Source organism: Ochotona curzoniae, unplaced genomic scaffold, assembly GCF_017591425.1.
Source record: "Ochotona curzoniae isolate NIBS_2020 unplaced genomic scaffold, NIBS_Ocur_1.0 contig_4105, whole genome shotgun sequence".
NCBI classification, from domain to species: domain Eukaryota; kingdom Metazoa; phylum Chordata; class Mammalia; order Lagomorpha; family Ochotonidae; genus Ochotona; species Ochotona curzoniae.
In genome coordinates, this window is record NW_024466129.1 from 4,416,330 (window position 1) to 4,434,743 (window position 18,414).

General features: G+C 45.8%; 1 protein-coding gene across 1 annotated transcript in view; it reads left to right on the top strand.

Moving 5' to 3' along the window:
* Positions 1 to 5,395: 5,395 nt before the first annotated feature.
* Positions 5,396 to 18,414, top strand: part of BRINP2 (BMP/retinoic acid inducible neural specific 2) — a 52,099-nt gene continuing 39,080 nt past the window's right edge. The window contains exon 1 of the mRNA XM_040984226.1: positions 5,396 to 5,664. Within this exon, the coding sequence (XP_040840160.1) occupies positions 5,396 to 5,664 (269 nt within the window). The remainder of the gene's footprint in view (positions 5,665 to 18,414) is intronic.

Below are 18,414 nucleotides of genomic sequence, written 5' to 3' on the forward strand. Positions count from 1 at the left end.
AGTTTGCAGAGTTCTGGAGTTTCAGCACTGGGCAGGTTTGTGGGATCATCTTGCTTCTTGGTCACTTTACCAATGATTACAGGGAGGTTCCCACAGTGGAAAGACTTGCCTCAGGGCACCCAGTTGGAAGTGGCAAAGTCTACTCTCTGTATGTTAATTTATAGCTATAAGTCATATAGCTGGAGCAGTAAGGCATAAATGTCATGAGATCTGTGATAGGTAGACTGGGCTCTGCACTGAAATGTGTTACCTGGCACGATTTACTTATTCATTCTCTCTCTTTTAAGGTCCCGGTGCCATATACTTAAAATTTTTTGTTTAAGTTATTTGAAATACAGAGTGAGAGAGACAGAGAGAATTCTATAGAGAGATATCGTCTACCCACTGGCTGACCCTGCAGATGGTTGTACCAGCCAGATCTGCGTAAGTTCAAAAGTAGGAGCCTGGAGCTGCTACTGGCCAAAGCACATAGGCCAGCCTCTGCTGCTCTCCCAGGTGTACCAGCAGGGATCAGAAGTGCAGTTGCTGGGATTCAGATCAGCACCTATATAGGATGCTGGCACTGTGGGTGTTGGCTTTACCCACTAAGTTATGGTGCCAGCCTCCAGTTATCCATTCATAGCCTCAGCGTTCTCATCTATTAAAAGTGGTAATTTTTATAGTCTGTGGAATAATTAATATTAGCAAATCATTAATTATAATAACATGCACACACCTATTTTTACCTTTTCTAATGCCTATGGCCATAGCTTAATCACATCTTTAATTTCTCCATGAAAAAACTTCTAAAATAATTTTCATCGAGGAATTTTTGATTTATTGATTTATTTTTATTGGAAAATCAGAATTGCAGAGGGAAGAGAGACAAAGATCTTCCATCTGCTGGTTAACTCCCCAAGTGGCAGCAATGGCTGGAACTCAGTCTATCCGAAGCCAGGAGCAAGGAGCTTCTTCTGGATCTCCCACGCAGGTGCAGGGTCCTAAGGCTTCAGGTCACCCTTCATTGCTTTCCCAGCCCCGAAAGTTATTCCAGCTGGCTAAGAATCTCTGTGGGGCGGGGCATAATTCTTACAAATGCTACAATTGTGAAGAACTGCATTGCCTGTTCCTATCTGACTGCATCTACACTGCTCGATTTTCCCTATTGACAAAACGGTGACCCATTTAATTCATGGCTTAGAGAACAGATTTGAGCTGATGGTACAAGGCAAAGAAAAACCCGTGACTGGCTCTCCTTGTGCTCTCGGTGAAAATTCATTTAGTATTTGTTTGCGAGTAAAAGTCTCTCCCGTATGGTCACAGTCAATGAAAATCACTTGACTTTGACAAGGATATTTATAATTCCTTGCAACCTTGCAACCTGGAGCTCATTTAGCCACTGCTGTCATGACCAGGCTTTCCGACACCATCGGTTTAGAACAAGAAGGGAGAAACAGAAGGATGATGTGGATGCTAATTGCTCCCCGCCACTGTTGCCTGTTAGCAGTGTAGTCAGGTAGAGTGAGACTTCAGACACGTAAAATGTACTTGACAAGTTGCTGCTACAAAATTTCTGGCGACGTTATTGTGGAACATATACAGGAAATGGCCAAACGCGATTCCTCTTCAAAAGGAAGAGTTTTGTGCAACTGTCAGCACAGCAATTATTATATCTCTTTGTTTTTAAGGTAAAACAATACGTTTTAAGGGGCTTGAGAAAAAAAAAAAACTTTCAAACTGTTTAAAACATTTTTCTTAGAAAGGGATTTTTTTTTCTTAAATCAGAATATCTTTAGATACCAACAGTGAAGCGGAAACCATGTGATTCCCTGGCCAGGTTTCCCAGAGAAACAGCACTGAATTCAGGCATTCTTGCTGTGCTCAGCAAACTTGGCCCAGCAATCAAAACCATTTGATTTTAAAGCTGATGCTCCCATAACCAGGCAGGTCCCAGCACATTGTGAGCTGTGAAAAAGCATAATTACAAACAAAGGATGACAAGAAGCACACGTTGACTTCACACAGCTCGCTTCTTTCCAAAAGCACAGGCTTTTCATTTGCCTGGTCTCACCTGCCCTTCGCAAACCTGCACTGGTACTGGGGCCACCCACAGAGGAACCAGAGGTCATGTGGCTGGCTTGAGCACACACTGTCACTGGTCCACAAAGCCTGCCACATGGGGAGGGGACATTTTAGAGTCAAGCCGCTGCCTGAAATGCCAGCCAACATTCAGTACGGGTGCTGGTTTGTGTCCAGTGGCTCTACTTCCGATGGTCTGAGAGCTGTGGAAGATGACTCAAGTGGCTGGGCTTCCCACGTGGGAAATCCAGAGGGACGGTTTAGCTGCTGGTTTTGCACTAGCTTAGACCTAGTCATGAAGGCCATCTGGGGCATGAACCAGCAGACGGGAGAGCTCTTTTTGTTTCTCGTTTTCTCCCTGAAACTGCTTCGAATAAATTGAAAGAAGGAAGGAATGAAGGGGAGGGGGAGAGAGAGAGAGAGAGAGAAAGGAAAGAAAGGAAGAAAGAAAGAAAGAAAGAAAGAAAGAAAGAAAGAAGGAAGGAAGGAAGGAAGGAAGGAAGGAAGGAAGAAAGAAAGAAAGAAAAGAAAGAAGGAAGGAAGGAAGGAAGGAAGGAAGAAAGAAAGAAAGAAAGAAAGAAAGAAAGAAAGAGAGAGAGAAAGAAAGAAAGAAAAAGGAAGGAAGGGAGGGAGGAAGGAAGGAAAGAAGGAAGGAAGGAAGGAAAGAAGGAAGGAAGGAAGGAGGGAAGGAAGGAAGGAAGGAAGGAAGGAAGGAAGAAGGAAGGAGACATGGGCTGTGAGTTAATAGGCTGGCCAGGAGAGGTGTGATGTCACTCAACCTAGTCACTCTGCAACAAAGTGCTAACCAGGCCTCTCAGAGGAGACCCCGGGGAATGGGTGCACTGTGACCAAGCCAGTCGAATGACCCAACTGGGAGCTGGCATGATTGTCTGCTTACCACTATGTTTTTTTCTATTGCTGGGCAACAAATTACCACCAACTGAACCACACAGAATGACACAAATTCACTATTTCACAGTTTCTATGGGCCAGGAATTGGTGTTAATGAGATCCTCTTCTCAGTATCTTAGCAAAATGCAATCAAGGCGTTGATGAGGGAATGTGCTTCACCTGGGGTTCCAAGTGCCTTCTGCGCCCCAGCGGTCACGGGTGACTGAGGTTCCTGTTTGCTTGCTAGCCGACACCCAGGGACAGCTGTCCGTTCTTAGAGGCCACCTGCAACTCCTCGCCCCACAGCCAATGCCTATCTCTTCAACCCTGTCCTGTTCCAAAGGCTCGTCCAAGGTCACGTTGCACTCACAGCTAGTGTCTGTCTAAACCTTCGAGGCATTGTGACCTTCAAAGTCAGCTGGCCAACAGCTTCCTCTTGAGCATGTTGTCCCACCACAACAGGCCCTGCCCACACCCAGGGCCTAGCAGGGCACGTGCAGAAGGACGTGGGGAACTTTGGGACCAAGTCCTTCCACCCGTCACGGTGCAGCGCCACCTTCTCACCCTTGCTGCCTTAGCCTTCAATGTCAAGTTACTGCAGTCCCCTAAATGAACATCCCCCCTCTCGGCTCTGTCAATCTGCCTTTAAAAGAAACAGAGCAGCATTTTAAAAGAATTAATCTCTAATGACAGAGTCGCGGGCAAAATGTAATGAGTGCTTGCTTTTGTATTGTCAGTGTTCAGCATAGTGTCTGGCATTTAGGAGTCTTCCATTTATGTTTCTTCAGTGCATGAATATGTGAATGATTAAGTGAGAAATATTTTTGGCATCCTCATCAGATTGCATCCATATAAAAAATGCCTACCCGTTTTAAGTGTAAAGCTGACTCCTCTTTAAGTTCTAAATCGCATTTTTCCTCTGTCGGTGCAGGCTTGTTGTAAAATACTTGGGGACTTTCCCTCCTTTTTGTGAGTATCTTTTTATATTTTATTTTTCAATCCAACTAGAACTAAATTCCTGATATTCCTTATAAAATATTTTACCCCCTACCCAATTAGGCTATGATGCCTCTTTCTCACCAACTGAAGTTCCTACATGTAGTGAGGTTTATTTCTGAGCTATCTATTCGGTTTCATTGATCTGCCTGTCCAATTTGTGTGCTGCTACAGCCTGTTTTAATTATTGGAATCTTATCATGTTTTAAGAGCTGGGAGGCAGCCGCTGCTCGTTATCCTTTGCACTCTGCTCTTGACCGATTCATCAGGCAAGGGTCTACGTCACTGCCTGCTCCAGCTCACCAGAACGCAGCCGGCCTCTCTGAAAGCACTGGTACTGGTCCCCAGGCCAGAATCTCGGGCTCTGGCCAAGCCTCTAGGATAAGTCCTTGGTTGCTGTCTGCGCATGGCTCCTTGAGGGTTCTCATCAACCCATGGGAAACCTGGGCTTTGTTGAGCTGGAGCCATGTAGAGTGTCCTGCAGGTCTCTGGAAGGAGGCAGAGATTGAGGGCCTGCCCTAGGAGGAGTCTGAAAAGGGCGGGGAATAGAACCCCTGCCTGACCTCTTCCTCAGGAACCTGTCCCTGAGCCTCAGAAGCCGGAGGAACTCCTGAAGCCACATACTACAGGCACAGGGTTGGAAGTAATCCTGGCACACACTGAAGTGGCACCAATACAAGGACACGAGCAGGACATGCTCATGGGCAAGGTTGAAGAGTGTGAGTCTGCTTTCTTCCCTCAAGGCCCACAGGGCTGGACAGGGCCTTGCACTGCTGCGAGGGTCATAAAGATGATGACTGGTCCTTAGGCCAAGCACACCTGCTAGATGGAAACAGACGCCTGTGATGAGTCATGAGGCAGCAGCAACTTCTGGAAGGCCATGATCTTCTATCCTGGCATTTTTGCCTCCAACTCAGAAGGGGCGAAGTGTGCCTTGGTCTGTCTCATCAAGGAAGGTCCACCCTATGCCCTCAGGATCTGGGGTTTAAGATGCAGCAGGCGCACCCAGTCCTGGCTTTGCACAGGGAGGAGAGATGGAAGATAATGAGTTTACGGAGATGGGGGAAGGAGGGACACACACACACACACACACACACATGCTCGCACATCCTCTAGCTCATTTAAATGGCAGAAGGTGGGCCAGGCTGAGGTCTCCACGTAGGTGGCAGAGGCTCAAGAATTTGCACCGTTGTCTGCTGCCTCCAAAGATGTGAATTGGCAGGGACATGGATGGGAAGCAGAGTGGGAATTGATCCATGGCACCTGATGGTACATGCAGGTGTCTTAGCCATCATGCCAAATGTACACCAGGACCCAGTCGTTCGATGCTCACACACCACGGCACCAGCTGACATCCCCCTCTGCTCTTCCAGTTTCAGAGCCCCGGAGGAGCGGCGCAGAGGGGGAGAGCGTGGCGAGAGAATGAAGAAACCAACTGCCTGGGAGAAGCATGAGGTGGCAGTGTGGCACTCGGTTTAGAGGGCTCAGGCCGGCGGCGGCACCATGGGCAGCCCTGCTGGCCCTGGGCCTGCCCGCATGCCTGTGGGCACTCTTGGCCCCTGTGGCCGCCGTGGGCCCTGAGCAGCATGCCTCTCCAGCCGGCCAGCCCCCACTGGACTGGCTACTCAGTGACCGGGGCCCCTTCCACCGCGCTCAGGAATATGCAGACTTCGTGGAGCGCTATCGCCAGGGTTTCACCACCAGGTACAGGATCTACAGGTGAGTGGGCACCGCCCCAGCCGGGATCCAGACTTCTTTCTCCACATATGCTGCACAGGCATGGTCAGAATGCCAAGCCCGGTCCCTAAGCCCATTTGTAATCCCCCAAAACCTGAGCTGGGGGTAGCTTCGGAGGAGTGCCAGACAGGGGAAGTGAGCCTACCATGTTGGTTTGTAAAAAAAGAAACATGCAAACACACTACACAGTGGGAAACCTGCTGACGCCTCTTGGGGAACTTAGCAACAGGGTTTCTGTTTATAGATTGTGTTGCTTATAAATTGAGGACAAATCAGGTGGCATGGAGTCAGCATGTGGCCCGTGCTGCTGAAGGAGGTCAGAGTTAAATGCTGGGGCCGAGTTTTAACTAATGTGCTAGATTGTTTTATGAGTTGTAATTACTTAGGAATGCAAATGAAGGGAGGGCTGCTCCAGTGCCTGCCTTGCTGGCTGGGGAGCCAGGCAGGGTCAGGGACAAATGTACCTTGTCAACTCCTGGGCTCAGTTGTCCTTATGCTTGGAAATGGTCTGTACCTCCCTGGCCCCTGAGGACCCACCCAGGAGCCACAGAGCTCAAGGTCAAGCTGGTGAGACCTGCCTGTTCCACCTGAGAAGGGATGAACCAGACCCCTGCTCCTAACCGCTGGGTCAGAGTCCTCACGGGAAAATGCCTGTCCATGTTCTGAGCCTCAGTGACCCAGCAAGCCTCGGCACTCCTGGAGTTCAATGCCCAGCTCGCTCCAACCACGCATCCTATGTTCTCTCTCAGTATGCCCCCTCAACTTATGTGTTCCTTTAGATAAGCCCTGGAGGCTGTGCTCCTTTCTTTTTTATTAATGCATTTAGTTTCTAATTAAAAAAAAAACAGTTTCTAGTGACAAAAAAAGGGGGAAAACAAATACAAATGCAAGAAATACAGATAGAAAAAAAGCAAAATCGCTGGTTCTTGCAGCATCCAGAAATTGCTACTGTTGATGTTTTGGTGTGTATATTTCCACCCATATGGATATACTAATGGCTTCTTACTAGACTTAGTTAGCATTTGGCATGATTTTTGGGAATTATTGTTTTTAACGCTTCTAAACTAAAAGAACATTAGTCTCTATAAAAAATAGAAATGCAGAAAAGCTAAGCAATTTGCCACAGGGCTGAGATGCTGTATGATGAAGGCAGGATTAGCTTATGAGCAACCAGACACCAAAGTCCAGGTTCTTAAACATGGATTCAGAGGCAGTTTTCTTTTTCTTTGATTTCCCCCCCCCCCCAAAATTGTCTACAGTAACCACGTGGTCTGTTTAGCTTAGCAATGGGTCTCAGATATAAGATTCTAGGAGCATAAGCAGATTCCCAAATTATACGACAGCTGTGGTCCCTGAAGGCCGTTCGCCTGGCTCACAGTTCCCATACTGGGAAACAGATAAGGGGCAAGGTTAGAAACTCGCAAGGCTGGTATTTTGTGGGGCACCGGGATCTGTAAAATAGAATCCTGCCTTCGGGAGTAATCTGTTCTCTCTTCTTTCGGCCCATATCCCTCTCACTATACTTAGATTCCGTCCAATCCTTTAATGGGCCAGATTCATACTCCTTGCTTTGGAGGCCATGGTACTTGCCACCCTTTAAACATTTTAGTGGGAAATTTAACTTAAGCCACGGAAACAAAGAGTGGCTAGCCCAGGCTGGAAATGGCTGAGTTAACACCTCACGTGCTCAGGCAGCAAGCAGGGGACAAAAGGTTAAATTGGCTTTCAGTCAACATAGAAGAATGAAGGAATAGGTATACACATGTTCTTTACCCTTTTAAAATATTTATTTTATTGAAAAGGCTGATTTATAGAGAGAAAGACAGAAAGAAATATCTTCTATCCACTGGTTCACTCCTCATGCAGCTGCAACAGCTAGAGCGAGCATATCCAAAGCCAGGAGCAAGGAACTGCTCCAGCTCTCCCACGTGGGTGCAGGGTCCCAAGGCATTGGGCCGTCCCCTACTGCTTTCCCAGCCCCAAGCAGGGAGCTGGATGGGAAGTGGAGCAGCTATGACAAGAAGTGGCACCCGTAAGGGATTCCAGCACATGGACGGTGAGGCTTTAGCTACTGAACCATGGTGCAGGACCCTACACATTTTGTATAAGTAAATTCAGAATGATCCATTTATTAAATAAAAAAAAAATTTTCTTTCTTTATCCCTCTGGAAAAAAGATATCAGAAAAGTCACCCCAGGATGTGTTTAAGTGGAGAATCTCTCCAGTTCAACCAAGGTTTAATTAGCTTAGACTTTCTGGTTTATCCCAAATCTCAGAGAAGCAGTGATTCCATCAAAATATTTTGTTTAGAAGGCATATGGAGTTGAAGTCAGGCCCGGGAACCCTAGCATCACTGCCCGCTTCAAAGACCTGTGGAGGCAGAGGGAAAATAACAGCTGTTTGGTATAGATTGCTTTTTTCTCATCAAGGCCCGATTCTGAGTCTGGAAGGCCTGGCAGCCAGTTAATGCACGGGCAGCGACTCGCAGCTGGCCCATGAGGAGTGTGTGTAATCACTTCTGCACCGTGGACCGTTCTATCGGTCGGTAATGGTTTTCTGATCATTTAATGTGACAAGCTCTTGCGCTGTACCATTCTGCTCCTCTGGAGTCAGTTATTGCACATGAACCTGTACCTGGGGAAACAGTGGCCAGTCGTCCTGACAGGAGTACACCATTCTGATTTGTGACCCTTTGGGGATAAAGAGAGAATGTCACAGCTGTTGCTCCATGAGCATTCTGGGAAATTTACCATTTTTTTTTAAAGATGTATTTATTTTAATTGGAAAGTCAAATTTACAGAGATAAGGAGAGGTAAAGATCTTCTATCCACTGATTCACTCTCAAGTGGCTGCAACAGCGAAAACTGAACTGATCTGAAGCCAGAAGCCAGGAGCCTCTGGGTCCCCCAGGCAGGTGCAGGTTCCCAAGGCTTTGGACTGTCCTTCACTGCTTTCCCAGGCCATAAGCAGGGAGCTGGAAGGGAAGTGGAGCAATCGGAACACGAACTGGCACATGTGAGGCAAGGGATTCTGTATGGGATTCTGGCACATGTGAGGCAAGGACTTTAGCCACTAGGCTGCTGTGCTGGGCCCCACCACTCAATATTCAGCAGAAACAGTGTTCCCAAGGGTTCTTGCGGGGCTCTATTATTCCAGAGAAATGCACTCTTCTCCCCTTTTCTCCGTAGTTGCGATTTCTTCTGACAAGTTGAGGACTTTTCCTGCATAGATTAAACCAAGTCATTGAAAACTGGTAAAACATACCTTTAGAGTTTCATATTATCATCCAGAAGGTCAGAGGAAGGCAAAGCTTACAGAGAAATCCTAAAAGCTTTATGGGGAAAATACTGGGTCTCAAAGGTAATTGATGTTTCATTTCATTTTTAACAAACTTTTGGTAGAAAGTTTGTGTCTCTCTCCATGTGTCTCTCCCACCTATGACAGAGGACGTATTCTGGCAAGGGAGGAAGAGCCTTTCCAATGGGGTGGGGGTCTTTGAGGTGGGCTCACTGGAAGGCTCCTTGCACAACAATGATGGAGATTCTGCTTCCCTTCTAACTGTTGCACAGATCCTAATGATTACACATCAGTATTCCAACACTGCACTCCAAACTTCACTTGGCTGTCAGTGAGGGAATCCTTGAATCTAGAACAGCTCCCAGATTCTCAAGCCAGGGACCTGGGGGATTGTTGCTCTCCCTGCTGCGGATTTGTAGGCCTGAAGTCTTAGGCACTTATGAGTGGAAGTTCCAGGTGGCTAGGGTTCTTTTTTTTTTTTTTTTTAATTTTATTTTTAAAAGATTTCATTGGGCCCAGTACAATGGTTCAACTGGGTGATCCTCTGCCTTCAAGCCACGGGATGCCATGTGGATGCCACTAAGTTTCTGGCTGTTCCACTTCCCATCCAGCTCCCTGCTTGTGGCCTGGGAAGGCAGTGGGGGTTGGCCCAAAGCCTTGAGACCTTGTAACCATGTGGGAAACCTGGAGGAGGCTCCTGGCTCCCGATTGGCTCAACTCTGGCTTTGTGGCTACATGGGGAATGAGTCAGTGGATGGAAGGTATTTCTGTCTTTCTCTCTGTGAATTGGTCTTTCCAATAAAAATAAAAATTTAATAAGCAAAAGTATTTGTTGTTATTTATGTAAAAAGCAGATCACACCAAAAAGGCGAGACAGAGATCTTCTATCTGTAGGCTCACTCTCCAAGTAGCCACACAGTTGAGGCTGAGCCAGGCCACACCCAGGAGCCAGAAGCTTCTTCTTGTTCCCTCCATATTTCTACAGGGGTCCAAGAATTTGGGCCACCCTTCCCTGCTTTCCAGGTTCATTAGCAAGGGACGGGGTCAGAAGTGGAGCAGCTGATTTGAACCACACCCGTATGGAATGAATGCCAGCATCTTAGCAGTGCTGTACCAGATACGCTGCAATGCTAGCCCTATGACCAGGTTCTAACACTGAGCTGCAATTTTAGCACCTGTTTAAACTCAGGCAAATAACTTAGTTTCCTTGTTCCTCAATTTCCTTATTTGTAAAATGGGGATAATAATCCTGTCCACCTAACAGTTTAATGTGAAAATTACATGAATTAATTGATGCAAAGCATTTACAATAGAGGTTAATAAATATTACCCATTACTATTAGATTGTCCTAAACAAATATTAACTTACACAAGAACAAGAAGATGAGAACCTTGGGTGCTGTTTTCGTTATAACATCTGCAGAGGGACGGCCCACATCTGACAGCCTGCATCAGAAGGGGAAATATTGTTCCCTTGCTTACCTTTTCAAAGCCTATTATCCCTCATGCCTCAATCCTGCTCTTTGTTGGATGACAACTCAAGTGTGATTGAATCTTCTCCAGCGTGTATTCTCACTGGCCTCATGGGCTGCCAGAGGGAGCAAGAAGATTCCAATCGCTGTTGGAGTTGCCGTGGACTGAGCTAGTAGAGCCTCTCAAGTGAGAGACCGTTGTGTTCTCCAGACATACCCTGTCACTGCCAGCCCTTTGGACCCAGGGATAACACTGGCTCAGAGTGGCGCTGTTAAGATAAACAAACAATGACACTTCTGATGAAGCTCCTTTAAGTAACAGAAAGGGCTTGGCATCTTACCTATTTAGGACATGCTTTTTACTTCTGTTGGATAAATTCTCAGCATGCCCAAGATCTGAGCCCTGAGCCCACTTTTCATTCCCATCTCGCATCTTAATAGAATCATCAAATCGGATTTCCTGTCTCCAGTTCCATTTGTGACCCCACGATCCTCTGTCATTGCTCCATACCATGCCACCACCACAAGAAACACTTAGGTGACCAGCCATCCACAGAAGCTGTTAGAAGCAAATGAGAGCTGTTAGGATCTAATACATTGAAACAGACTTACTCAAGGTCACAGGGCTACCCAGTCCCAGCCAGAAATAGCACTCAGGGCTCCTGACTTGAAGTCCCCTGCTCATTACTCTAGGCCACTCCACTTCCCTCTGACTGGTAAGTGCATCTTCATCATAGCACACAGACTAATCAGGCACCTAAATTGAGCTGATGCAAATGTAAATATGGTTTCTCGAAACACTCTAAGCAGTAATGTTCCATTCTCTCTTTGCTACAAATCAAAGTAATGAGCAGTCGAGTTTTTTTTTTTTAATTTCTTTTTGTATTAAGCTTTTAATAGAGAGATAATCATGGGATTGGAAAAAATCCAACGTACTACGATGAAACACTCAAAATCCAGAAAGAATAAATTAAAATTAAAAGACAAAGTTAGAAATCCAACAGAACAATGAGCACAGCGGGATTGTTGGGAGGAAAGCGAGGTGAGGTCTTATGGCAAATCCTAAGCTTCACCATCACTACCTGCATTTCTAACTACCTGTGTTTGGAAAGGCAGAGTCTTGGGATACATTAGAAGTCTTTTAAGAAGAAAACAAAACAGCAAAAACAATTAAAGTTTTCATTGACCAAAGAGGAGATTGTTTTTCAGGGGAAGACATTGATAATTCTAGAACCAAAGGTAAACAAAATTGAATACCAAGGCAATAGTAGAGTAAGCAGGTGGTGCACGGAAGGGGGGCAGTTAGCGAGGCAAAGGAATTTTCTGGCAGTATCAGAGCAACGATCAAGAACCAACAATAGGATTCCCAGTATCTCTGATGGGAGGAAAGTGGACAACAGGAAGAAGCAGTTATTTTATCATTCATGCTATATGTGTGATCCACACGCCAATGGTTGCCAGTACCCCTCCCTGCTCCTGCTCTCAAAGTTGAATGAAAACATTTTCTGTGTTTCTACCAGATCATCAGACCAACAGGGTGGCATTGAGTTTAGAGATGCTGCCCTGGAACGTGTTTGGAGATGGAGGAAGTAAAGACAATTGCTATGAGAAGAGAGATCATGTTCTGCATGGCGCTTCGCCCGTGATGTGGTTGAGGAACAAAGAAAACAGGGAGGAGATGTTACAAAGGGAAGAGCATAGGGATGCAGGCAATGCGGATGTCCCATGTGTGCAAGTTCCTGGACCCCTGCACTCATGTGAGAGACCCAAAAATGTTCCTGTTTCCTAGCTTCTGATTTTGAATCAGCTCAGCTCTGGCAGTTGTGGCCATTTTGGGAGTAAACCAGTGGATGGAAGATCCCTCTCTCCCTCTCTTTCTCTCTTTCTTCCTCCCTCCCTCTTTCTGCAACTCTTCAAGCTACAGAAATACTCACCCCCCTTTTTAAAAGAAATTTAAAGAAAAGCAAAGGAAACAGCATGGTATTCAGGAAGGTTAAATTTAGGAGTCATTAGTGCTAAGGCACACGAACACATAGGCATAGTTCCAGCAGACAAGGCTAGAAAGCCTGGAAGCAGCCCCCGGGTGCCTCCTGGGAGGTGGAGGTGGGGAGGCGAGGAAGCGGAGAGCAGCTGTGGCAGCAATCATGAGAGGAGCGCCAGAGCTGATTTGTCATCCGGACCACGTCTCCCTGGCTAACAAATACTGATTTGGATAAACAGTGAACCCTGGGAGAGGCACCATCTCCAATTAAGAGATCATAGTCCTCATAAATAAATGGCAACCAAAGGAAACTTTGTCCAGCCTAGGTAAATCCCAGTGATCTCCTGGAGGCTCGCACAGTCATTATGATGCAGCTGTAAGGCACCAGGAGGGAAGCTGTGGGAGGAAGATAGCTGTGCCGTGAACAATCAGGACCAAGTATCCTGGTTGATTTCCCTACTTCTTCCTGGGTTTGAATTCTAGCTCCAAGGAGTTTGTCAGTATGGAAAGAGAGGAAGGGATGTTGCACAAACAAGTATTGTGATACACGTTAGAGGCATATTGGAGGCTACATGACAATGATGAACCTGCAGTTCTGGTCACAGAGTTATTTCTCATTCATCAGAGGCATGGAGGCAGGAGATGGAGAAGCCACAATATTTGGAGATTATTTTAATCAAGAGTTATAACCTTGGAAGCAGCCCACCTGAATTGTAGGTTTGACATAAGAGATCTTAGATCTTCAACAAACGATTCATTTTTGGAAGGGTCTAGAGATGGACCCCAGTGCAACCTTGTCCTTGTGCAGAATCTTATCGCAATCACTGGCTTGAAAATCTACAGCATCCGTGCAGCAGGGCTATCCGCAACCCCTCTTAGGCCCAGGCTACAGGCCAAAGGTAGCAATATTTTGTGTTCTTAGAGCAACTCCCACTCAGCAGCATAGTAAAGCCACATCCACTCATTCGATATAAGTTTTGAGGGCCAAGTCTATGTATAATTCCTCTAGATTGTGATAATGAATGTGAATCAGGCCGGTACACTGATCTGTTAGAACCGAGAGGTAAGTGCACAGACTCCTTTCCACAGGAAGGTCAAGGAAAGCTGGAATAAGATGCAGTCTAGACAAATCCTGGTGAATAACTGGAAGCTCCCCAGGTAGAGGCTTGTGGAATGGTGCTGCAGACTCTGGAGCAACGTATTCCAAGCCTCAGAAGCACAGATGCTGTGTCAGATCTGAGCAGCCAGGTCCATGTGTCCAATATAAATGTCAAGAAGAATGTTTTCCTATGCGTTGCCTATCCTAGTTTTTAATCCTGTCCTTCCAAAATGCCAAAAATACCGCAGGCACTTTAATTTCCCGCAAGACTACTGGGTCAAATCCAACATCATTTTTATCTAAGAGACTAAATTCAAGGTAATCTTACCATGCCATGCCTTCGCTCTACCAGTACTTTCACCAGTATGAAGGTATGTCTCAAATTTCATGAGAAAATGAGGGTTGGCATTTGGCATAGAGAAGCCTTCCTGCATTAGGGTCCCTCAGTCTGAGCCCTGGCTCCACTCTTGATTCAATTCTCATGTTAATGATCACCATGGGACGCAGCAACGATTGTTCAAATAGTTGGATCTTGCCATCCATGTGGAAGGACCCTACTGAATTCCTGGCTTTCGGCTGGTTCAACTCCACAGTTGTTGGCGTAGCGAACCAGAAGATGGGAAATCAATCTTTCTGTGTCTAGGTTTGTCTCTCTCCCTATCACATACATAAAATTCATAGAATGCATATATTAAAAAAATTAAAACATCAGTTTATGTTGTTGCATACAAATGGAAATCCATGCAGAGACTCTTTATAACACTCATTTTCCAAAAACTTTTTAAAGACCTCTCCTACCTTTATGGAGCCTCTTCTTTGTGCAACTTCAAAGTCTCTTGTGAGGATGAGTTTCCCATTTTTCTGGACACTGTAGCAGGCTCGGAAGTCAGCAGGCCCATGTAAGTAACAGCGCACAACACCAGGAACACATTGGATTGTGACACCTCAGAACTGGGGAGAAGAATCAGTGTAACTCAGTGACTGTTGGGCAGGTTTGCTGCATGGACACTCTTTCAGAATCCAGCATGAGGACACTTGCCACAAGTTCTCCAGAGACACGAGGACTCTTGCCACACCTTCTTCTGTGTGACTTGGGGGCTACACTCCGACATGAAATACAGTTGCAAAGATCGTCTGAGAATAAAGCATGGAAGATAAAAATGTGTAACCCAGGAGGGGAACAACTCCAGAAGACCAAGGGGAGGAGGTACAATCGGCTGTGTTTTCAGATGAGATTCAGAGGAAAGATCTTGAGTCAGTCAGGCACGGAAAAAGAGGATTAATTTTTGCTTAGAGAAATAATTAATTTCATTCATGAGTGAATTAAGGTTTAGAGGGGTATAGATGCAGAAAGCCAGGAGGTAGCCATCGTGTGGAAATTGTCATGACTCAGATCCAGGTGGTCAGGGACTCTAGCCAATCCTGTGTTCCTCTCTCCCTGAGCCACCTTCTTTTCAAGAAAAGAGCTTTTTCTAGGTCAGGGATTCTCAAGCATTTTTTTTTCTTCCTTTATTCAATTTCTGTCACATTTCTTCTACTTCTGAGCTTCCCACATCTCCCACAAGAAAATTATTTCAGTACACGGTTCTTAGAACAGTGAGTGGCACATGATGGAAGATTTCCTTCCTTGGAGTGTGTTTATTGAGGATCTGTGGGTGTGGGTACTCCACACATAGTGGGGAACACAGTGTCCAGGGAACAGGATTCAGGACAGAGGGGATGCTACCATTAGGGACAACAGCTATGAGCAAGTGGTTGTCAAAGAGTTGTATTAGAGTGGCTTGGTTCCCATGACAATCATCTTTCCTCTTCCATCCCCTCACAGCCACTACCAGGATTAGAAAAAGGTCAGTTTCCTTGCAAGGATCTGGAGCTAAGTTGGTTTGCTGATGAAGACGTGATCCAGGGTGGGAGATGGAGATTTCAGTCTTACAAGCCCCCTCAGGCTCTCGGGACTTCAGACCACAGTCCCCTGCTTATCCATCTGACTGAGGGGCCAAATGCCAAGTGATGATGCAACAAGAAGACCATCAGAGGAACTGCTCCTGCGAGGTCAAGTGTATCCAGCAGACTGGAGCCTTTCTGAGTAGGAACCTCAGAAGAAAACACTATGTGGTGCTGAAAAACAGATCACTCAGTAGGCTCTTACCAATTCACAAGAAGAGAGTAAAGAGACAGGTTCTGAAGGGGACAAGAGTGGGCCAAAGTTTCTATTTAACTTAAAGAAAGTAAGCAGCTAGCTTCCTGTGAAATATCAATAATATCAATGACATGTACTGAATTCTGTTCATGTGCACAACATCGATCTGTTTTGTAGGCATCAGTTAAAACTATCCGCGTAAGAGCTGTACAGTGCTGCGTTAGTTGTGCACCCATACTATGGATGAAGGCACTGAATTCTAAAAGGCGTCACTCAATTGGTAAGAACAAAAACCAGCGCTCAAGCTGGAAGATGGTGACCTAACCATCCAATGGCTATTTATTGATCCCATGCCGCTCAATCTCCTAAGAGAACTGGTACTTCCAGTTGTACTACCTGTGCTGCTTGCCCCATTCCTTTCTGCTTGCCCCAGGAACAATTTTGGATTCAGAAGATGCTCCTGAGATTGAGGGTGGGAATGGAGAAGAGTCCCAGGTGGTTCACCCCACAGAAAGACCCTCTAGTCGTCTTTTTTTTTTTTCCAGTAGAATTCTCCATCTGCCCTTGGGCTCTGTGAAACTGTGAGTAAAAGGAAGTCTCAGATGAATCTTCCTGAAACAATTCATCGACAGCAAATTGTCTTTGTGTTGTCTTTGCCTTACTGGTGTGTTTCTACAAGAGAGTTTTGTAAATGGAATTTCTGTAAATTGAATCATTATTGGAGGTGCATTTACTATCTGAACTGCAGTGTCTTTATTTCTTGCCTGGTAATAGCTAATAAAAATTAGGCATTAAGGAAATTCCTAGCCCCTAACTCTAGGATCATACTTGCAATAGTTTTTAAACATGCATGTCCACTTGTATTTTAAGAAATATTTTCATAAAGCCAGAAGAAACCCTAATGCTTCAAGAAACTTGTTTATTGGGCTATCTTGCACATTTGAATTATTTTATGGTGACAAGATAGGCTCTGGGAGTTTCTTGTTATCATATCCTGGATACTCTGCAATCAAATAAGGGAATGTGAGAGTTTGAGGCTGGAACCAAATCTAAAGGTCAGTCTTGGAATTTGGAGTTAAGGCTACAGGCCAAAGATGGCTGTCCTAACGGAGTGCTGTTTGTGGAGAGATGCAGAACGTAGGTTTAAAGCTCCTTGATTCTGCCACTCAAAGTGGGCCCTCCCGTTAGCCCAGAAATATGCTTCTTGCCCTCACTTCCCACAAAGAACATGCTTCCTGTGCAGCTCAGGACTGGTCAGAGTGGCAGGAGATCCTTGCGGGAGAAAAAGGAGGTAGGTGGAACCATAAGCACAGCAGGTCCTTCGTTATGGGCCCCGGTGCCAGGAGAGCCTGTGCTCCACCTGGGGACATGCTAGTGACGGAGCAGGGGCAGGAAGGAAGGCTCTTTGGGGAGTGTGTTCTCCTGGATTCACAAAGGCACGTAAACATCCGAGATCCCTCGACTCAGGCTCAGGGGCTTGTTCTCTAGTAACAGAGGTAAACTTGAGCGTAACAAGCCAGCCTCCTGCTGGTTCTATACACGTTCTGGACTGAATCTGATACACAGAAAGAAAAGAAGGGAAGCTTGTGAAGATGCTTGGGTATTAGCCTGGTCCCTGGAGAATGGTGTGGGCAAGGGGGACTCTGGAGGTTGATGCTGTGTGCTTTTGCCTTCTTCAACTACTGCAAAGACTCGTGTGGGTTTTGGTGCTTGTGTGTCAAAGCCAAGGCAGAGGATGAAATCTCAGAACTATAGATTTAGTAATCTGGGGCAAGAGGCAACCTTCAGAGGCAGCATCTGGGTGTGCGAGGCAGGCTGATGACAGGAGATGGGACATCAGAACCCAGTGATGTCCAAATCTGTGACTATTTTCAGCTGATTCAGGCTCCGTACACCCTACGAAAACAGTCAAACAGCCATGGCTTGAGCAGTGCCAGATGTGCTGTGTTCACTGAAGCTAGTGTCCATTCACCACCTTCAAATTCCACAAAGCTCTTTCTGAAATTGCCTTGGAGTGGTTGTTCTTGTCTTTCCTGGTCCTACCTCTGCTTTTCCTCATTTCTCTGGACTGACTGAAAAGCCTCTTCTTCGAGTGCATCTCTAGCTCATTGGAAGATATTATCATTCCCCTGATTCTTACACTTGTTTGTAATTTGTCACTTCTGTCAGAGGTTCTTCTGTTTCTATTTCCCTTCCTCTTACATTCTCTATCCTAAGCTACTCTTGATCGTTTCCTAACTCTCCCCTTTCCTTCTTTCTCCTAGAGAAAATACATGACATTTATTTTGACTTAATCCCTCCCTCCCCCAAATCATTCTGGCACCTAGGGAGCTTGCTTGCTCACTCAGTTCCAAAATAATCAAGAATTCTCTCATGGATAAATATCAGTTTTCCATTTTAGAGCTTCTTGGATCAGATATTTCTCTTTTCACAGACTTTTTGAGCTTCCCGCATCCTGTGCCTTGTTATAGGGCACAGTCACACCTCAGCAAATGGAGTGATAGCAACTGGAAGCAGACTCATCAGCAGGACAGGAAAGGTTGGAACCAGGGCCTGGGATTGTTGAGAATTTCTGTAGGTAAAAGGAATTCATGTTAAGCACAGGAAAAATAATTTCAGCTTTCCCAGTGGTTTCTCAAAGAATTGCATCCATTTCCTATTTGGTTGAGTGCCACATGCCTAGATTTTGTTTCTGTGGCAACATAGTAGCTAGAACTAAACAGCCTGTGTCTTGCTACGCTCA